A 23479-nucleotide genomic window follows, 5' to 3' on the forward strand; every position below is an offset into this window, starting at 1 on the left:
AAGAACACCTCTAAGCAACACTTAAAACTGACTGGATCCCATAAACACTTCGAATTGTCATCGAGGAGTGGGTTGCATATCGATTACCACTTTACCTATTTTCCATCCATTTTGACAAGGCATTTGACAGCATCAACAGAGAGTTTATCTGCCTTGCTTTGGAGAGACGGGGTATCTCGGATAAGCTCTTCTCTATAATATATGAGCAGACAAAATGTCAAATCTTACACAGAGGTTGGTTGTCAGAAGAGTTTGGAGTATAAAATGGAGTTAGTCAGGGCTGCATAATGTCACCAATTCTGTTCTTATTGATGATGAGTGATGTGCTAGGGGTAGCCTTAACATTAAACGGAGGTATAAGATGGACCCCCATAACGTACCTAAAACATCTACTCTGCGAAGATGATGTACGAGTATGATTGGTACCTCATAGAATAATGAGCCCCATTAAATAACAAGGGTGAAGAGAGAAACAGAAATCTTGTGCTGAAAATCAACACATTAAAAATTAAGATGTTCAGCCTCGGAACCTCCCACTCATCCTCTCTGCCAAACATAGTTTAACAACAAGTAGAAAAGGTAGGTAAAGAGTTTACAGTATCTTGGAGAGTGTGTGAAATAAGCCCCCTTTTTTCGATTTTCCAATTTTGGAAAGTTCTTCCAGGTTGTTCCCATTGTGATTGTCCGCATTGTTTCAATTTTTTTTAAAACCCAAAAATGGGGCTTTTAGATCCCAAAAAAAAAATCCTTTTTCGTAAATCGATTTTTTTTCCAGGTTGCTCTAGTTTTTCTGAACATTGTTCCAAATTTTTGGGCCTACAATGGTTCAAATTTAAAAGATATGGGAAATTTGAAAAAATTCTAGACCTTCTATATCGAAATTCCAACTCTTTTTTTTATTGCAAAAATGTGTTCTTACCATTTTTCGAAAAACTAAAAGACATTAAACCCCATTTTTTTTTCAATTTTTTTTTTTAAGCCTACATTTAATAAAACGTGTTTAAGCACATGTACAGCAACCAAAAATTGGCTTTTAATCTATTATTTACGCTAATGACCTTTTCAAAAATTAGAAATTCAAAAATTGTTTTAAGGCAATCCATACTTCCCCCAGTTCGTGTCCAAATTTCGTCCAAAACCATAAGCAAATATAGCTAGAGGCGAACAAAAACGAAAAAAAAAAAATATTTAACCTCCCTAGTGCCACCCCTTGAAAAAACACCAAAAGGTCTTTAAGATTTTGACTATGAAATTAATAATGATTATGCCTACATTTGTATATGCATCATCAGTCAAATCAAATTCCAAAGTTTCATTCAAATTCATTCATTCTGTTAACCATATTTTGGGCCCCTTTCTTCGAAATTCAAAATTCCAAAACTTGTTCCCAATTGTTCTGGGGATTTTCTAAATTGTTACAAAGATTTTTTCTTAAAATTAATTTAAAGTATGATAAATTTACAAAAAAAGCTCCCCTCCCCCTTTACAAAATCGAAAATCTTAAGCTTGATCCCTATCCAAAATCACTTAAATCAAATTGTTCCAAAGATTTATGTATTCAAAATTCTAAAACTTGTTCTCAATTGTTCCGGACTCTTTTTAATTGTTCCAGAGATTCGTTTCTTAAAATTGATTTTTAGTATTAACAAATTACAACAAATTCGACCACGCCCCCTTTTTCAAAATAGGAAATCTAAAACTTGGTACCCATCCAAGATCATTCAAATCAAATTGGTCCAAAGATTTATTCAAAAATGAAGTTTATAAGCTAGAATATGTTCACAGAAAAATCTTGTTCCCGTAGGAAGTTATTGTAATCGGTCCGATTTGTCAATTTAAAAACTTTGACATTTCTCAACGTTTCAAGGTTCCTAGAGTCGAAATAACAGATTTTTAGAAAGATGTCTGTACGTCCGTACGTCCGTAAGTTATAGGGTCTAGTATTTAAACTAATAAGTTCACATCTTGCTTTAAAAATGAAAAAAAAATTCCTTGCAGCTGAGTCCATTATGGAGGCAGGTTCGTTGGTTTAGGTTATAGTTGAGGTGAGCGTATAGTACTCTACTATCTGATTCACGAGCTTTATTAAGGATTCTCGAATTACGTCTTCATTTTTCTGTACAATCTTGTAAAGTTGCTCCTTAAAGTTGTTTAAATTGTTGAAATCTGTATACAGTATCTCTCCACAAGTATTACCGATATCTTGCCATTTTTTCATCCACCAATCTATATTCCTTAGTTCGTACAAAAGCATATTTTTTCGACAGTCTATTCTCCTGGTAGACACAAGTTTTAATAATGTTATCAGCCTGAGCTGATTTCCTAAGCGATTTACCATTAACAGTAGGTTTTCTGGTGATTCCGACAGCATGACAAGGCCATCAGCGTACAGTAGCACATTTATAACAGAATCAGATATTCGTATTCCTCCAGGTAAGGCTTTCTCTATGCCTTTTATGAACAGCGAAAACAACAGACACTGAGTAGACAACTTTGTTTTACTCCGGTACATGTTTCGAACCATTCTGAAAATATCTTTCCATCCCAGACTGCGGCACTAGTTCCAGTATACATCGCTTAAATTACTTTCAAAAACCTGGAAGATAGACCCATTTGTTAGAGCTTATAGAAGAGCGCGCGGATGACCGATGTGTATAGCAAAAAGGTTATGCGAGGTTGAAAACCCCATATGGCTTTCTTGCAAATGAAAAGAGCTGCTGTAGCTGTTTTAAGTCTTTTCTGTGTATTAGATTTCCAACTTAATTTTTTGTCCAATATCAGACCAAGATATTTGGATTCATTGGTAAAAATTAGTGGTACACCTTTTATTGAAGGAGGTACAATTACTGGGATATTGTATTTCTGTTTTTTGAGGATGAATACTAAGTCCGCAGTGATCAGCCCATCTAGTGAGCATACTGAGGGCGTTTTGGAGGAGGTCTCCCAGTGTATTAGGATTTCCCCGGTGACGGCGATAGCAACATCATCGGCATATGCAACCACTCTGTAGCCTTCCCTCTCAAGGGATAATAGTAGATCATTAACCACTATGTTCCACAGGAGAGGGGACAGAACACCACCTTGCGGAGTGCCTCTACTGACAGACCTTTTTGTGCAAAAACACCCCAACTTAGAGTTGATGATCCTGCTTTTAAACATTAGATTAATCATCTCACAGATTGAGTATTCGACGTTTAGGGTCATCAAAGCAGAAGTGATAGCGGATAGCTCTTGGGAGTATTCCATAGTTCTTACCAGAGTGTGCAAAGCTGTTTCTACCGATTTCCCTTTGCAGTAAGCATGATGAGAGATTGATACTCTTTTCTCAATGCTATTACTTATATAGATATCAATCAATCGTTCCAGAGTTTTGAGAATGAATGATGATAGGCTAATAGGTCTTAGTTCTTTAAGGATGACATGCGACCATTTGGCCGCCTTGGGAATGAAAACTACCTTTACATCTCTCCATGGCTAAGATATATAGACCCGACTTAGACAACTTTTGAAGATCATCTCAATGATGGGCAAAGTTATATCAATGTTAAGTTGTAGCTCAGCTGGTACTATTTGATCTGACCTGGAAATTTATAAGGTTTGAAACTATTCAGAGCCCATGTCAATTTTTCTTTTGTAACCAGACCTTGAGGAAAAGTTAAGTTAATATCCGACCCAGGATGGTTTGTTGTATTAACGGATTTGGAGCTATCCGAAGTGGGGGTCTAGTAGTACGTTTAGCGTCTCTTCGCAAGAGTTAGTCCATGTAACATCTGAGTTTTTAAGACAACTAGGCATGGTTGGATTTGTCGAGAGAATCTTTCTATCCTTGATGCCTCCGAGGATTCTTCTATTAAGTTACAGAAGGATCTCCATGAGGATTTTTTGGCTATTCTGAATTCTAGTTTATACTTTTTGCTCGATTGAAAAGCCTTCTACAACCTTTCCTGAGTATTTTTAGTTTAGCAGCCCACCAAAATGGTTTCTTCTTTCCCCGCACTGTAGTGAGGGGGCAGGCAGTTTCCATGGATTTATTGACTTTATTGAGAGCTGCTGTAAGCTCATCGACTTTTTGATCGAGTTCAAGAGCGCACAAGGGCGGATCAGATCCTTCAAGGTCGCCTATATTTCGGCCAATCTGTTTTCCTATAATTCAAGAATTGGATCGGTTTTGGGGACTCTTCAATAAGTGTGAATTTGATGTATCTATGATCGGAGGACGAGTTCTCCTTTGATACTCACCAATTCAATATTTTATTTGAGAGATTTAACGAGACAAGATTCAAATCTAAAAAAGAGACTCCCCTCTGTTATTTATATCGGTACTACCCCCTGGTGCGCATTGGCGTTACAACCGATAATAAGGTTTGTTTTCTGTCGTCTGCCACAATATTAAAACAAACAATAATTTACAAACTTTAAAAATTTTATCATATAATATTACAGGTCTTAGAAGTAAGCTTGCACAACCTGATTTCTTTAACTTTATTCAAGATTTTGATGTTATAATTTTATTAGAGACTTTTTTAGAAGAAAAACACGAAAATGATTGCATAAAATATTTCAAAAATTTCAAAATAATGTGTTCACCTGCAACTAGAACAAACGTCCACGGTAGAGCTAGTGGAGGAATTTTATGTGGTGTCAAAAAAACTATAAACAGCAATTTTGTCAAACTTATTTGTTTAGAAAATAGAATTATTTTTCATATTTTTAATGATAATTTAAAATACTCAGTAATTCCGGTGTACTTGAACTGTAATAACTGGCAGAGTGACTTCGACTGCTTAATTGATTACGTGAATAACAATAATCTGGAGAACATCATGATCATTGGAGATCTAAACGCACGTATTGGGAGATATCAGAATCCTTCAAATTATGAATTACTGTCGCTAAACTTACTAAATGTTACTAGAAACTCCAAAGATGAACAGTTTAATAGGAACGGACGACTTCTTACCGAATTCTTTGAAAACTTTGGACTATTTGTACTGAATGGTGCGATTACAGGCGACGAATATGGAGAGTTTACCTTTATCAGCGGGCAAGGACAGTCAGTGATCGATATTTGCGCAGTATCAACTGGGTGGCTAAATACAACCCCAAACTTCAAAGTCGGCATAGCGAACTTCTCTGCACACCTTCCAATAGAAGTCAACGTTAAATTCTTTAATCAAGCTAGCCAAAGCATCTCAAATAATTTCCAAAAGTTAAGGTGGAAAGAAAACAGTGCTACCGTTTATAAATTTCTCCTGGATCGTTACTTTAGCTCCCTCCCTCCCCATGCCACAACCGGAGTAGAACATTTAGATGAACGAATAACGAGTGTAATTCATATCTCAGCGCCATTTGCCAGTAGCAATAACAACTCTAACTCTTTTACTCCTAAAAACGTATGGTTTGATAATGATTGCAAGAAGCTCCGCAAACTATCATTTGTGTATCTCAAACTATTTCGATCCACAAATGCATTGTTCTTTAAAAGTATTTACCTTCACGTAAATAAGGAGTACAAGACTTTATGCGCAGCAAAAAGAAGAGATTACAATACTAGTCTGGCGAAGAAACTGGTAGATTGTAAAAACTCAAAAGTTTTCTGGGATAATATTCGCGAGCTAGGAGGACGTTGTCGACATTCGGTGAATACTCTCGCAGCTGAGACACTAGCGACTCATTTTAAAACGCTTTTGTCGGCTGACGTGAATCTCCATACCTTCTCTTATGCTCTCCCCAACTTTATAGTCGATGAACTGGATGGTCCAATACTGTTACGTGAATTGGAATCAACTTTACAAAAAATGAAAAATAATAAAGCACCTGGTTTCGATGGAATTCCAGTAGAATTTTACAAAAATGGTACTGAGCAATTGAAAAATTATCTTCTTCTATACTTCAACCGATTATATAATGAGTCTCATGTTCCAAACAATCTTAACAAAGCAGTTATTTTTGCAATTTATAAGAGTGGAGATGTGAACCAGCCAGAGAACTATAGAGGCATATCTATTCTTAGCTCATTAAGGAAGATCTTCACTTCAATACTCTACGAACGGCTGACCAATTGGGTTGAGGACAAAAACCTTCTCAGTATGTTTCAAGCCGGTTTTCGAGCGGGTTACTCAACGCTGGACCATATATTTGCGTTAACAAGTATTGCCAAGAAATATATTGATAAAAAGAAAAAATTATACGCTTGTTTCGTTGACTTCAAAGCTGCATTTGACAAGGTGAATAGACAAGCATTGTTGTACAAGCTCTCAATGCTTGGAATCTCTCGGAAATTCTTGCAGCTATACTTCAATTTCCTTATCTCGTCGACTGCTTCGGTATGGGATGGATCGCATCTATCAGATTGGTTTGAAACGACAACAGGTGTCCCACAAGGCTGCATTCTAAGCCCAATCCTCTTCGCTTTATTTATTGATGATATTTCCGATGTTCTTCCAGGAGGAATATCTTTTGCCGACATACAAGTAAAAGTATTACTCTATGCTGATGACCTAGTATTGCTGGCGGAAAACCCTTTCACTCTACAGCTGCAAATAAACAGGTTAAATACATTCTGCGAGAAATGGGGGTTAGCTATCAATACTAGCAAAACTAAGGTGATGATTTTTGAGACTCGTCAAAGAAGAAGGCTTCCCGAAGAGAATTGGCAACTAAATAATATTGCTATTGAAGTGGTGCAGGAATTTAAGTATCTGGGAGTTTTAATCACACACAACCTTAACTTCGCAAAGCATGTTAAGAATAAAAGTGATGAGGCTAAATTAGCTTTGAGCATAATGTGGCCCAAGTTCTTTGCGAACCAAGAAATTGATCTGTTGTCAAAATACCGTGTGTTTCGCGCGACTGTGAATACATGCATGTGCTATGGTACCCCGGTTTTCGGACATACTTATATAGAGGCGTTCGAAGCAGTACAAAGATATTTCTTCAAGCGCTTATTTAGATTGCCAAATTCAACGCCAAATTATGCCATCTACGTTGAATCAGGATTATCGCCTCTTTACATTGAAAATCTAAAATCAAACTCCGACTATTTAATAAGAGTTATGAGAAGAACCGGAAGAAGTCTTCATAAATCAATCATGGTAAGATTGTTGCAAACGAGGGCTTCACCATTCAAGGATTGGAACGAGCTAGCCCTAGCCCACGGAACTAATCTTCCCCTAAGTGAAACAAACGCTGATGAATGGCCGGGGCTTTTTGCTAATGTAATCGCTAAAATAGATGAAAAAATTTACACCCAGCATCTATCTAGAGCAAATGAAACTACATCTAGAAATATGTATAAGAATCTCAATCACCAGTTACCCTCGGAAGCGAATTATTTCTGTACTGAATTTTCGGCCGAAGCTATAAGCTACATATTCAGAGCTCGTGTCGAATTGTTAAACTTAAACTTTATGCCCCACCGAGCTGACTTGTCACAAATTTGCGAGCTTTGCAACAGACGAGAGAATGAAGATACAATCCATTTTATTGCAATCTGTCCAATGCTGCAGGAAATCCGACGATTGTATTTCGAATCAAGTCATCTCACCCTAAACCGACTCTATGAAATACTCAATGGAGCCATAGGATGGTCTACCCTCTATAAGTACTGCAAACACGCCTTAGCATATCGCAATAGTTATGTAACTTAAAACAGCAGCTGTTGCAGTTCAAGCACCAAAATTTTTGTTGATATCTTTTGTGTTTCAAATCACTTTAAAATTGAAAACGTATACAAATATATTTGTGTTTCAAATCATTTCAAAATTGGATCTTTTTGTGTTTCAAATCATATTAAAATTGTTAAATTTCTCAATTAAATTGTGTAAATCTAATTTTAGTTACTTTATGCTTTTTTGAATTTGTATATTATAAAAAAAAAACTTGTTACTTTTATTTATTTTATTTCATTTTTATTCTTTATAACACTAAATGAAATGTCATAACAGGCAGACGGCAGAATAAGCCATGTCATTATTCTTAAGAAAAGAAATATTGTTAATCAAAAAATTTTTGTTAATAAAGAAGTTATCTATCTATCTATCTATCTATCTGTCTTTTTGATTCAAAGACCGTCTTCTCCGGAATGGTACCAGGCAGTGGGCCCTGGTGGTCGTGGCCCAAATACGCTGATACCAGCCAGTAGGTATCTTTGTCTATTACCATACTGGCTGTGGTGACGTCTTTATCACTGAACTTAGGCAGTACAAATGCATTTAGATTACATTTTACAAGTATGGGTTACCTTTTCCAGTAGTAGCCAGAAGTTCTCAATTCTCGAACCAGGGATTTCACAATCCAGGGCTTTGGATGAGATCGACATCTTCTCCCGTTGGGTTGATAGTTCTTCTGTAGATTCTATTAGCATACGTTGTCTGTAATTAAACTATCTAGATATGTATTTTATTTCCTACCACTAGGTATCACCCACATGTTTTATAGGTCTTAAGACCTAAGTAAGTAAGTAACTTTTAATCGGAATATGTCGATTATTTTAACGTTGATTAATGTTTCTATTTATCTTTATAGTATTTTGAAGTTGTCATGTTTGTTGATGCCTGATCGGGTGGAACTTAAACAACAAATTTGCTATGCTATCTACCCCACATCTTGTTCGCAAGATAAAAACCATGTCCTCGACATGTCCACATAAAAACTCTCAACAAAAGTCTCTAATTAACTTTTATTTCAAAACTTGCGGTTGCAATAAATCTTTTCTAGGTATGTGTACTCATAGTGTCCAAATTCCTCCCCATTTTAATGATGCTACCGAAGCTAAAAACTATTTCAACAACTGACAACAACTCTAATTCGACCCCAGGAACTCATAAAGAATTTTAACGAGCCAACCTTTCAGCTTACGATTATATGAACATTGTATATATATAAAACAATTTTGACTTGGTACGAGTATTTTTATCTCTTAGCCGCCACCAAAAACTCATTATGGTCACATTTATCTTGGACCATCAAATGGTGCTATATATATATGTATGTATAAAATAGATGGACAATGGACAAAAATATAAAACAAAAACGAAATTCCACAAGTGTCCTGCCGTTGCCGTTTTGAGCTTTTAAGGAATGGGATTTGAGATCAAACCTAAATGAGAATCTTTGAAACACAAGAAAAAAAAATTCAAATCCTTTTTCATTTGGTAAATCTTTTTGAGAATCCTTATTCTCTTATCACGGCAACAACAACGACAAACTAGTACACATTTGCTTCTCCTTGTCTTTTGCCAACCAGAGATTTTTTAAATTAAAAGGACGAACATCAGACATCATCGTCGTCTTCTTCTTCTTCCCATTGTCGTCCTTTTCGCAGAAATTGGGGCCAACTTGAGAATCCTGGAATTATGATATACTGCAGGTTCCTTATGGACAATCCCGCATTGCCTGTAGCAAAAGAATACCTAAGGACATTCTTTTTCATTGCAATTGTTCTCGTTTTATTTTTATTTTTATTTTTATATTTACCTCCTGTCGGACTTTTATTCTCATTTTATTTCTGTTTATTGGGATTCGGATTCCATTTCATGGAAGGGAAGGGGATTATACTGATTAAAATTTGAACGTCTGTCATTGAGTATATGTATAAAAACTTATATCCTTTGCAATATCAATATCCTCAAAGAATGATTGGATTTCCGTTTCCGCTTCCGCTTTTCAAAATCAGTTTAAGGACTAAATTTGTTATTCTCTTTTTTATTTTTTGTTTCTTTCAGTCGCCAGAGGTCAATAGATGAAAATGGCTGTGAAACAACAGAACCTCCCCCGCCACCGAGATTACGTGGTCAGAGCACCTATTTAGCGGTAAGTCTAGACAACGATATTCTTTTAAGATTGTTTTTTTTGTGTTCCTTTTGTATATTATATATTTTGTTTTATGAAAACTGAAAAGAGGATGAGGTGGTTGGGGGTTATACGCTTTTAGCTCTCACCATTCATGTGAAGGATAAAAGCAATTTTCAGCACCATCGTCTAATTTTATGTGCAGGGGTAGGAGAAGTAGTTATCGTAAGAATCGTGGTCCTTATAACTTAACCTTGTCATTTTGCATTGTCCTGAGGGTGAAGACCGGCAAAAAGATAACGACTATTTAGTGAATTTTCCGCGTGTTGTTAAGTATTCATATTTCTTTTTATAATTTTCCTTTTTGTAAGTCAGGATGGAAAATGATGGAAAAAAAGTAAAGCGTTTTTGAGCTCTCATTTTCGACGGTATTATTGTTCGAAATATTTCAAGACTTTGTATGCTAATTCAATTACCTGATGGGCAACAATGAAAGGGTGAAATTTTCGTTGTTGAAATTATAATAGCATCTCTTTTAATTGCAGTTATGGAGTTTTTGTTAAAAGATCGTCGTGAATGTTGATATTTTTAAACGGTGTTTAATATTTGGAATAAATTTCGAAACTTAATGGAGTTTATTGAGCTCATTTAAATGCACAATAAAAAGCTAAGCAAAACGACGCACGATATGATGGCAGAATAAATGTATTATTTTTCAGGGATTCTTAAAACATTTAGGTTGGCAATTCAAAGAGTGTTACAGAAATAAATTACACAATTAGAATTCCATATGAAGTTTTTGCATACAGTATGTTTCAAAAATTATAATTTCGGGGGAATAATATTTTGTTACTATAAATTTTAAAGTTTTTGAAGAATTTTTGAAGATTGATTCATGAAATTTGGCATTTTTATTTGGAACTGCTTTTTAAATTTGACTCTTTATTGCTTAAAGTCCTTAGCCGGGTCGAACAATATAAGGATTCTTCTTCATGAACCAGAGGTAGTTGAAATGTAATGTCAATGTAAAAAAAAAGTCTGTTCCATGGCTCTATAACTCAGTTCCTCAGACCTGTTAAGTCCGTTGGGAACCCCTTTAGAGGCATAGGGCCTTTACTACGCCTACGCGCCATCGTGTATGGTTTCCGGAGATGTGTTTCAGCTCCCTCCAACTTTTACCTAGTGACACTTATTCCGCCTCGACTGTTCTGCGCTTTTTGCTTATCGGTAGTCCAGCTCTTCTTCCTTCTTGTGTGAATGGATTCCACTGCATTGCTTGGCCTCCAATCCTTAGGATGTTACGAAGACATCTGTTCACGAAGGTTTGCAGCTTTCTTGTAATGACTAAAGTAACCTTCCAAGTGCTGCACCTATAAAGAAGCACAGATTCGACATTTGTGCGAAACAGTCGTAGCTAAGTCCTTAAGCTGATAGAGTTATTCCTCCAAACTTTCGACAGCATACCGAATGCCGCTTTTGCTTGGCCGATGCGCAGATGACATCTTGTTCGTTTCCGCCTTCGATGGAGACGATTCTTCCAAGGTATTGAAAGTTTCACTTATTTCATCAGCGTCTAATTCGGAGAGACTGGATTGTGTGAATTATTTTGCCTGACAGTGGAATTTGATTCGTCTTCGCCGTTATAGAGTCTGCAGAAGTGGTCTTTGCATATCCTCAGCATTAACTGTGTTTGTAATATGATGTTTCCAATTCCCTCTTTGTCCCACGGTTTGAGGTCAATGCATTTTCGAACTTAATTTTCTGCCTCTGAACCTCTCAATATCTTCGACTGCACGCTTCTCTTGCTTTCTCTTTCTACTTTTGAGAAGTCGGTGTGCCTCTCTTTTCTTTTGCTTGTAGAGCTCGTAATTAGCTTTCTTTTCATTCCCAATCAAAACAAGGTAGTTCTTGTTGGTACGTGTTTGAAACTCAGCTCGTCATAGGCGGATTCACTGATGGCATTTTGGCAATGTGGGCACTGATTCCCGAAACATTATTTTGGCAGCAGAGAACTTCGAAAGATGTTACTTGTGACTCGGTCAGAGAAGGATTCAGCGATCACTTGCGATTGTAGCCGTTCGACGTTATATCTTCTTTCAGCATATCCCTGTTTCGCCTTAGGCTTAGAACCCAAAGTGCTTCCTTGGCTACAACGAGGAAGTATGGTACAAATCGATGTTAGTAAGAAAGTTCGGACATCCATGACGCTGAAAGCATGTCTAGCGTCGTCGACCGTAATAACTGATTAGGCTGGTTGACAGTAGATTAATTTGGAGAACTCCAAGTTCGCGTACTGGCTACCTACCCCGCAGCAAAATCGATGAGCCTGATTCTGTTATCAGATGTGTTGATACGATACAAAACAATTTTAGTATCGTTGCTACAAGGCACTTCCCTTGTGCTTCATCCAAGAGCTCGAAGAAAATATTTTTGGTTTGGTGTTGTCATACTTCTCTTCTATGGGGGCTTGGGCGCATATTAGGCTAATGTTGTTGGATTCAGCCTTGGTGCAAATGGTTATGAGTTGCTCTTATATGCACCTACATATAGTTAAAGACTTGTAGCCAAAGTATGGCTCCAATGACAAAGCTTCATCAAAATCTGTTTAAAAGTATTTATTATATTTTAAGATCTTAAACTGTATCTACAAAATAAGTTTCTTTCTAGGTTTTTCGACTTTTCTACCATCGCGATCGCTATCAACTTGGTAGACCTTGTTCAAACAATTTAGGCTTCTTTTTAAATTGATTCCAACTTTCCTTTTGAATTTATTTTACTAGTCATTTTAAAATAAATTTGTTCACATGTTAAAACAACATGACTTTTCCTGTTTTATTGTTTTGATCCACCTATTGAAACAAAACGATAAATCATATTGAAATAAATCGATCTGCATGGTAAACCAACGTGATTATTCTTTTTAAATCAATTAGTTGTCACGTTAATTCACTGCATGATTCAAAGTGAAATACAGGAAATTGTTAAATTGTCAAAATGACAAACAAATATTTTTTCAATAGCATTTCGTTTTTTAATTGAATTATTCGTGGAAGTCCAGAGAAGGTTTGTACGTAAAGAAAATTTAAAAAAAAATCTTGAAAAGGTGTAAAATCAACATCTTTCTAAACTCTTATATACAAACAATTTGTACTAATACTTGAAGAAATACCGATTTGTTAATTACTTTGGAAATGGACAACGAAGCTGAAAAAATAATTGAAGATATGACGTGTCTAACGATTGCAAATAAAACATTAGCACAATTGTGTATGACCGCACCAAATCGTGAGATACTTGATTTTTTTGATCGTGAATTGCAACGTGAGCAGGTGTTCAATTCTATTGATTTATGTACGTCTATTTCTACAATCGAATGTAATGATAACTTTCGTTGTATCATTGATTTTAGCAACTATTCGATCTTTGGGAATTGCTGCTACATTATTAGAAGGTGGTCGGACCGCACACTTTGCTTTGAAATTGCCATTCCACTCCATCTTGCAATATTTCGAGAATTTCTGCTATGGCAAAAGTTCTGCGATTAACGTCAATTATTTTATGATTTGAGTGCACAATGGCGAATAAAAAATTAAGTGAAGCATTTAATCGAAAATTCAAGATTTACGCGGTAATCAACAGTTGTTTTGGTGGTGCTCTGATATTGCTGTCAAAAGACTTTCGTCAAACATTCCCTGTCATTCTTCGATCAACTCCTACTGATGAAATAAACGCCTGTTTGAAGTCATCAGTTCTTTGGAGATATGTACGAAAATTGACACTAAACATTAATATGCGTGTTCACCTACATAATGATGCAACTGCCATAAGTTATCAAAATAATTGTTAGAAATTGGTCATGGCAAAACACCAATCGACAGTACCAACGGAATGATCACTTTACCGAACAATTTTTGTACAATTTCGTAATCGAATATTCTTCAGAATTACAGAAATCATAATTGGTTGAGAGAACGCACCATTTTAGCACCGAAAAGCATTCATATCAATGCCATTTTAAATTTAAGCGAAACTGCCAGGTGTAGTCACTACATATAAATCAATTGACAGTGTTATGAATCAAGATGAGGCAATGAACTATCCAATGGAATTATTAAATTCATTGGAACCGGCTGGTATACCACCGCATTGCTTGAATCTGAAAATTTATTCTTTGACTATATTATTGCGAAACATTAATCTACCGAAACTGCGTAATGTCACCAGATTGGCAGTGCAAAAATTTATTGCCAAATTTGATTGAAGCTATAATCTTAACTGGTAATTCAAAAGGGAAAGTGTGTTTGATACCGAGAATTCCTATGATTCTAACTGATATACTTACTTACTTACTTACTTAAGGTGGTGCTACAGTCCGGGGCGGACCTGGGCCTCAACCAACAAGCGTCTCCAGCCAGCTCGGTCCCTAGCTAGCTGTCTCCAGTTTCGCACGCCAAGTTGGTTGAGTTCCTCTCCCACCTGGGTGCGCCACCTGAGTCGCGGTCTTTCTCTACTGCGCCGCCGTCCCTCGGGATTGGATTCGAAGACCTTCCGGGCTGGAGCGTTGATGTCCATCCGCTCTACATGACCTAGCCATCTAAGCCGTTGGACTTTGATTCTGCTAACTTGGTCAGTGTCGCTGTACAGCCCGTACAGCTCGTCGTTATATCTTCTCCTCCATTCTCCATCTATGCGTACGGGACCAAAAATCGCCCGAAGAATTTTTCTCTCGAAGCATCCTAAGACGCTCTCATCTTTCTTTGACAGGGTCCAGGCCTCAGCGCCATAAATGAGAACCGGGATGATGAGTGTCTTATAGATGGTGATTTTACATGCTCGAGAGAGGACTTTACTTCTCAATTGCCTTCTAAGTCCAAAGAAGCAGCGATTTGCAAGAGTTATTCTTCGTTTGATTTCAGCGCTGGTGTCGTTGTCTGCATTAATAGCGGTGCCTAGGTAGACAAAGTCGCCTTAACTACCTCAAAGTTAAAGCTGTCCATGGTGACGTTTTGTCCAATACGTCGTCGTTCAGTGTCCTTTTTTGATGACAGCATATACTTGGTCTTGCCCTCATTGACCACTAAACCCATCTTCTTCGCTTCCGTCGCAATGCTCAAAAACGCTCCACTGACATCACGCTTTGATCTTCCAATTATGTCAATATCATCTGCGTATCCGAGTAATTGGATGGATCTTTGGAAGATTGTGCCTCTAGTGTTGACGGTTGAGTTTTGCACAATTCTTTCCAGAACGATGTTGAAGAAGTCGCATGACAGTGCATCGCCTTGTCTAAAACCTTTTTTGACATCAAATGCATCGTTAAGATCTTTTCCGACCTTGATAGAGCAGCGTGCATTCTCCATTGTCATTCTGCACAAACGGAAGTTTGACAGGGATGCCAAAACTAGACATTGCTCGGTAGAGCTCTTCCCTATAGATGCTGTCATACGCGGCTTTAAAATCGATAAAGAGATGGTGGGTATCGATTTGAAGCTCCTGGGTTTTTTCCAAGATCTGCCGTAATGTGAATATTTGGTCGATAGTGGACTTTCCTGGTCTGAAGCCACACTGATAAGGACCAATCAGGTTGTTGACGAATGGCTTCAGACGTTCACATAATACGGCAGAGAGGATCTTCTACGCAATGTTAAGGAGACTGATGCCTCTGTAGTTGGCGCAGTTTAGAGGGTCTCCTTTCTTATGGGCACACTATGCTGAGATTCCACTCATCGGGCATGCTTTCTTCCTACCAAATTTTGCAGATGAGTTGGTGCATGCTCCCTACCAAGTCATCGCCTGCTGTTTTGAATAGTTCGGCGGTGATGCCGTCAGCTCCAGCAGCTTTGTTTAACTTAAGTTTAGATATAGCTATCTTCACTTCGTCAAGGTCGGGTAGGCGGAATTGTTGATCTGCATCGCCGAGGTTGAGTGGTTCTATCTCCCTTACAGCGGAATTTGGTTCGTCATCGCCGTTATATAATTTGGAGAAGTGATCTTTCCATATTCTCAGCATCGACTGTGGTTCTACTACGATGTTCCCTTGATCATCTTTACAGGCTTCGGTTCGTGGCTGGTACCCTTGCTAGGTTTTTTTTACCTTTTGGTAAAATTTACGAACCTCATTCCTGTTGTGACATCCCTCGATCTCCTCGATCGCGCGCTTCTCATGCTCTCTTTTTTTCCGTCTTAGAAGCCGGTGTTCCTCTGTCCTCTTCTGCTCGTAGAAGTCGCGAGCAGCTCTCGTCCTTTTGTGCAGCGCCGTTTTGTATGCCTCTTGTTTCGCTGCGTGAGCTTGCCGGCATTCGTCGTCAAACCAGGGGTTTCGCTGTTGTGGCCGTGTGAAACCTAGCACTTCAGAGGCGGCATCTCTGATGGCTGCAAGGCAATGTTGCCACTGGTTTTCAATGCTTAATGCAGGAAGCATAGGACTCCTTAGGAGGTTATTATAACTGATATGCCATTTGTAATTCAAGAGATTACAATATTCTGTGCGTTTATCATTTGCGATGTTCATAAATAAGGCCCAAGGGCAATTGGAGGAATCATGTTTTTCACATGGCCAACTTTATGTTGCCTGTTCCAGAGTCCGTACCCCCAACTGTTTATTTATTCATGCTCAAAATGGAAAAACTAAAAATATGGTTTATCCAACTGTTTTAGACTAACCCATATAGACCCACCATAGTAAGAGTACCCAATTATTTTTTAATTTTTAGTTTTTACTCTTTGCTGATAAATATAATATAAACAATATATCATTTGGTACATTTGGAATTTTAAATAGCAAGCAATTTAAAATATTTTTTTTTATTTGAATAAATGAACTTAATAATCATTTTTTTTTATAACTATACCTTATACGTAGCGAAGCACGTACCAAGCCGCTAGTTAAATATAAAAATAAATAAGGACATGAACATCTCACTCTTTCTCCAACTGAATAATATTTCTTGGAAACCCGCGCGAAGACCAATCGGTGGAATAGCTTCTTGAATATCTTCTTTCCACGTTATCTTTTTGTACACTGTTTGCTCTAAATTTGTTCAAATAATTGTATAACCAATACAATTTCATACAAAATAAAAGTAATTATAATGCAGCCTGGAATACGTAAATAAGCTATTATGCGACCATTCAAAGCTCCTCCTTTCTTTTGCGCCTAGGTACGTTACTACTTCCCTAATCTTCCATTTATATTCTTAAATTTTAAATTCCTTTTATTTAAGGAAAGTATTTTTCTGTGAATGAGTATTTTCCCTATAACAATCGTAAAGAATATTATATACAACTTAAGAACAAAGTCCTACCCACTGATGAGGGTTTTCTTCTCTTAATGCTTTTACTTTTTTAATTTTTTTTCTTGGTAATTATTTTATACTGCGAGGACTTGTTTTGGCTCCCAAGGATGTTGTATGTCTTTTTTGTAGCTATTTTCCTCTAACAATATTTTATGTAAGTTCTCGTGAAAGTGAAAACCCCATAATACTTTTTATGATGTACTACCTACACCCAGCGCAGCACAGGAAGCTCTTAATGCGTTTTCACTTAAAGGATACATCCAAACGTGTATACCTAGCCTAGTATATAGACCTTACGTTCGTCGTAGAGTAGGTATAGGTACTTCTTTTATACGGATGGCTTTTATCCATTTTTCTATGAAATTTTTTGTCCGTGTCTCGTATTTTCAACAGAAAACATAATAAAACTTTCCCACAGGAGTCTGATGGTTTCCAAAGAGCTAAAGAGCACAGGTGGTTATGATGGGTGATGATGTTTTGTCGTCCTACTCCTGCTCCTGAGCCAGACCCCGACCCATCTCCCCATCCTATACTGCACAGGTGAATGAATAGAAATATAGAGTGAGTAAAACCTAAGTAAATTGTGTTCCATTTGAAGGGTATAGAGGGTAGTTGTCTTAAATACCCTCTGTCTATCAGCAGACAAAAGTCCATTTCAATGGATTATTATCATAAACTGCTGATTGGAGGGAAGTGGGCTTGATGGGGTTTTTGCTTTTTGAGGATGTATGGAGCTTAACTCGAAACCCCCAAACCAAAATGCAACATCATCATTATTGAGATTACGTTGATGTACTTTGATGAGTTCATACTTAATGCGTGTGCCAGACGATTAGTTGCGATTAAGCAGGTGCTTTCAATGATGTTTCCGCAGGATTAGTTGTTGTTGTTGTTGTTGTGGGGTGAGTTTAGAGATCTCATCATCTCAGCATCAGCATCAAGCAAGTAAAACGAAACATGAACATCGCGCACTTTAAAACGTTTTCAATGCTTTTGGGGATGACGCGTTTTATGTTCTTATAGAATATAAAATGGCTGCGAATTAAAATTTTAAAAGCTCTTAAAGGTGCGATGGGGCAGAGGGTTCTTTTAAGTGACATGATGTCGAGAGAAGAACAGAGACAATTTCTTGTTTTGTGCATTTGTTGTGGGAAGTTTAAAGGTATAAAGAACGGTGAGAGATATGTAGATGGGAAATTAGCTATACCTACAGGGTTTTGTAGTTAAGTAATGGAAATGTTAAGCTTTAGGGAGTGCTTGAGGGTGAAATTCTGAAATGGTAAATAAACCTATAAAGATTAAAAGATAAAACGAATCTTTGTTTCTTGTTAAATCTTGTCATTTTATTTTCATACCTATGTCAAATAATACAAAGTGTGTCCATTTGGAATGTAATGTTTTGCATCTGATGTAGACTTGTATAAAACTACAAATAAGTTGCAATAAATGTAAGGTCTTACAGTAGATTACAGAATTACTATTTTGACTTTAGTATAGGGCAAAGATTGTAGTATTCTCCTTTCAAAAACATATCTTCCCCGTGTATTTCCGTTTTTCGAGGAGTGTGGTTTTACTGGCGTTTCATTTAGTTGTATTCCGTAACTAAAACGACAGCATTTCTCTGCCTCTTGCATTCCACAATATGATCCACTTAAACAGCTGACATTTGACATAAAAGTTTTTTACAGTCAACATAAAAATGTATAGTTTGTCAGCTATTTTTTGCGGAGCAGGAGTGACAACGAAGGAGAGGAAATTAGAAAAAAGCTTTAGTGTTTCAAAGGAGATGGATTTGATCGAAAGCAAATCAAATTTTTCACCGAAGGAAGCTACCAAACCTTGTACAATTAAAGCTTCTCTTAATTAAATAAACTACTCAAGGAAATGTTAAACATCCTCGGAGGAAAACTGTGCCCGCCCTGGATTAGGATGGAGCACTCAGAACCAGTCACAAGTAAATCAAAAAGGCATCTGGAATTTTCGCATCTTAAGCTGCTCCTGTTGGACGTAGAAGTTATTTCTCTGGTACCTACAACTTTCGTTGAGAGGTCCAGAAATAGTTGTCAATAATCACATCATCTTCTTTAAGGCTTATTTTTTTTTTGTTCGCCATGGATTTAATCGTTTATTTATTTTTACATTTAAAATCCACAAAAACAATTTTCTTACATGCCACGGAATAAAATATGTTTCGGGACTAATCGCAAACAATATATCAATGCTATTACTCCTGAAGTTTGTTCGTAATGACTTTCTTTTAAGTTCGCCTGACGCCTAGTGAACGTAATGTAGAAAATTCACAACTCCCAAGCCTACTACGATTTCAATTATAAAATCAAAGGCCAGTGGATAAAACAAAGTGTTTTCAATTTAAATAAAAAAATAAGTTGCAATTTTAGATGAGCTAACCAAAATTTAGAGATGGTAACCTGATGCACAATCCAAAAGTGTTAGCTGTCAAAACTGACAATTGTTAAAAGTTACTTATGATGAAAATTACTTATTGCAAGTGAACTATGTAAAAAGTGACAGATGTCAAAAGTGATAGATTGAAAATGTAACTTCTGTCAAAAGTGACGTAACATAAAAATTAATCTAAATTTACAGTTTAACTTCGAATACTTTTATTTAAAATTTAATTTAATTCGTCCGTAAGAAATTTTGACCATATCCAATCTTTGTTTTCAATTCTTTGTTGCTGCATAATATGTAGAAAATGTTCAATTCTGAAATCTGTCAAATTTTATCTAAAATTATCTCACTTCTTATCTACCATAACCCCTCCCAATCCGTATAGCTTTATTTAGAATTGAATAAAAAGTAGGTATAAATATGACGCTTCGTTGACCATGAATCCTTACCAACAAACACCCATTTGCATATAGATACTTACACCCGAGATCACAGCAGCTGTTATGAAAATTACTAACATTTCAGGATTAGCATACTTTCTATATCACTTCACTGACCAAATATATAAAATGATGCCAATCCCTATTCTCTCTTTCTTTTTATGCAACCATATTGTTTGCCGACACTTAATTTACAAAATTATTCAAAAAAATAAAAATGAAACGAAACGAAAATCATAACCTCCTTCGCACATTTGAATTCATCACAACTCTTAATGAAAAATGAAATTCAAATCTGCTTCAAAAAAAGTCACTGAACAAACGAAACGTGGCCAAAGTTATTCATTCGCATTTAGTTATTTCGCAGGAGCGTGTCTGGAAATTTGTCTGCAAGGGTTTATTTATATTTCTGTAGGGTAAAGAACGCACTTTTTACTCAACCAAAAGGATTTTGCAGTAGGAATGGGTGTTTTTAATAGACGCGTGGTTTTGAATTTGGAAATGCTCTTTTCGGAGTTGGTCTTTTTGACAGCTGTCACTTTATTTATTCTCAATTTAGTTTGCCATTTTATAATGAATAGTCTTACTCCTTAACATCGTTTGCAGATCGTGCAAGTTTTTACCAAAATAATGTTTCGCTTCGTCCAATAGTCGGTCGAATTAATCTCAGATCAGAGCCGGTAATTCCAGTAATTATGGATTGGCTTCGCACCATGTTTTCTCTAGTGGATAATGCTCATCTTCAGAGATGTGCCCCAGGGCTCTGTTCTATCTTCAACACTCTTTTTTCATTTTTATTAATGATCTCCTGTTTGCAACATCTATTCCAATACATTGTTTCGCTGACGATAAGCTCATTAAATTCCGACCTAAACACCATTGTACAATGGGGAATAAAAAACAGCGTGGAATCTAATGCTTCGAAAACCCAATGCTGTCTTGTATCGTTAAGGCGAGATATACCGTCTTTGCCACTATCTTGCATCAACGAAACGGAAAATCTCGACATCTTCGGAATGTGCATCAGCAACCACCTTTTGTGGAGCGATCACATACTCGATTTCGCCAAAAATGCCGCAAGTTGTCTAGGTTTTTTGAGACGTTGCAAGAAATTTTTCTCTCCGTCTGATCTGGCTACAATCTTCAAAACCTATATGCGTCCGAAACTTGAATATAACTCTCATCTCTGGGCTGGTGCTCCAGTAACTTATTTAAGCCTCTCGGAAAGTATTTAATCGACGCAAGGTTTCTTGCCTCATGGACTATGCTCTAGTGAAATAGCCAGTTGCATTCCTTCGTAATTACAATTTAACCGTAATACCCGTGCTTCTCGGAATACCCATCAGTTTACCCTTGGGCCCAACTTTGGCCGTACTATGAAGTACAGGTATTCATTTTTTAGCTGTACTACACGAATGTGGAATGCTTTGCTACGCTCTGCCTTTCCCTTCGGGTTCGCTTCGGGAATTCAAATTCAATGAACACCGGCATCTTCTATCTAACACTTCCCTCTTTTCATAATGCTCACACTGTGTCTTTGGCACTTTAAAGGTATATAAAACCCTTTTAGTGTTCGATAATTATTATTAAAAAAAAAAAGGTACAAATTTTGTAGCACCTTCCCAACAACGCTTTTGCCTTCTCCCACCCCCATAACCGGGGCGAAATGAAAAAAATCAAACCATATTCCACTTCAATCCCACATTCAAATATGCTCTTAAAAATATGCCTCAACATTTTAAACTCTTCTCCATCTGATCCCTTCACTTTTCCACTTCTTCAATTGTAGTCAGTCCAAATGGCTCGACTCGTTTTACTCATCAATTTCTGGAAGGGAGTCTTAGGCGAAGAACCATTGTACAAGAAAATTATTTACACACCAAAAACTATGCAAAATAATTTGAGAGCACTGCGTTCCGGTATTGTGTGTTGTTTTCTATGAAGTGGGACTTTAGGAGTAAAACGGCTACGACGGAGACGCGACTCGACTCGACGACGACGGCTGACGCATAGAATTTGTGAATTTAGTAAAAAGAGGATTAAAAATGGATAGCCGCCTGGCTAACTACACCCATTTCTTTATTCAGCCGAAAGAAAAACAAAAAGAAAACGTCAACTTGGGTGTTTGTGCACCGGAAGGCGTTAGGAAATGAAAATTCAAACAAATGACGATGAAGACGACGATGAGCGGGTGACGATGGATATGTGGAATAGCATCAGCTCCAGCGTGTGCTGGTTGCCGGGTCTGGTTGCCTGATGTTGGTTTAGTGCAGGTTTGGGATAGAATTGTGGTTTGGTATATCAGGAGAGAGACTATTGCTTTGAATTTCAGGATATGTGATTTTGAGAGTTCCTGGTGGTTTTTACCTTTTTGTTGTCCTCTTTTTTTGTTTGCTAAAAGGAACATGTAATCTAAATGCACAATAGACGTTGATTTTAGCTTTGCTACCACATTCGAGAGCTGTTGCTAAGGGAGGGAGGCGCTTTCTGTTGTTTTTTTGTTGCGTCGTCAGTCGGCGGTGCGGCGGCGAGGTTGTGATGGTCGTTAGGTAGCACGAAAGTATAAAAAAGGTTAAAAACCCCAAACCATTCATCCGGAAGTGCAACGGTCTTTGACTTTCTAAAAAGTTTTGGCGTACCTTGTACCTTCATACAAACATAATGTACATAAGTGTACTATGTATACCTTACCTACTCGTACATATATGACTTTTATGAGTATGTATGATTTCTAATTACTGATCACTTGAGTGGACTAGAGGGAAGAAACAATGGGAGAACCCTGACAGGAAATTGACCTTTTGTTCTTTAAACAATGAATAGGTAATGATGAATGGTGTTAGAAGCTGTTGGTATAAGTACCCTATTCGAAATTAGTAAAGGTGCTTTACCCTTTTTGCAGAACATTGCGGTGCGATGGTTTCAAAAGTGATTCTAGAGTTGATGCCATTGTGCAAAAAAGATGAATACGAGTATTTAAATTCTCCTTTTAGAATTCAAGTTTAAAAAAAACTTCATGTTTTCGGGCGTTGTAAAACCGTGTTTTTCCTAAACTCATTCTGATCAAATTTTTAATAGAGCCTGCATGTAAAGTGCAAAGCCACGAGAGAATGATGGAGATTTGTTTTTAAACACATATCGATTTAGCAAGAGAACTTATGTACAAGAATATCGATACGTTATAGAATGTAGGAAGAGGTTTGTATCTTAACTTTTTTCGTCACTGTCATCACTTTGAGATTCTAAAGTAAAGCCTTAAACCTTTGTATGCATATCTTGTCTAAAGAAAAAAAATATAAGCTTATTAATATGTACAAATAAAATCACTCATAGATCTTATAAGTCTCATGCTCAAAAGCAGGACAATAATTTCTAACATGAGAAGTTTTACTACCACCAGATCGGTGAACCGAGGTACACCCCAAGTTGGGGTCCTTTCGTCTCTTTTATGCAATATGGTAGTAAACGACCATTAAGATGTTCTGACCAAGCTAAATATTTAGGCCTCAATTTAGACAAAAAACTAAATTGGAAGCCAAA

At 37.0% G+C, this 23479-nt stretch overlaps 1 protein-coding gene across 2 annotated transcripts in view; it reads left to right on the forward strand.

Moving 5' to 3' along the window:
* LOC129940117 (protein sprint) overlaps positions 1 to 23479 on the forward strand; it is a 534823-nt gene that overhangs the window by 48867 nt on the left and 462477 nt on the right. For both annotated transcript variants that reach the window (XM_056048364.1, XM_056048365.1), the window contains exon 3: positions 9726 to 9813. In XM_056048364.1, the coding sequence (XP_055904339.1) occupies positions 9726 to 9813 (88 nt within the window). The remainder of the gene's footprint in view (positions 1 to 9725; positions 9814 to 23479) is intronic.

The sequence above is a fragment of the Eupeodes corollae genome, chromosome 1, assembly GCF_945859685.1.
Source record: "Eupeodes corollae chromosome 1, idEupCoro1.1, whole genome shotgun sequence".
Taxonomy (NCBI): domain Eukaryota; kingdom Metazoa; phylum Arthropoda; class Insecta; order Diptera; family Syrphidae; genus Eupeodes; species Eupeodes corollae.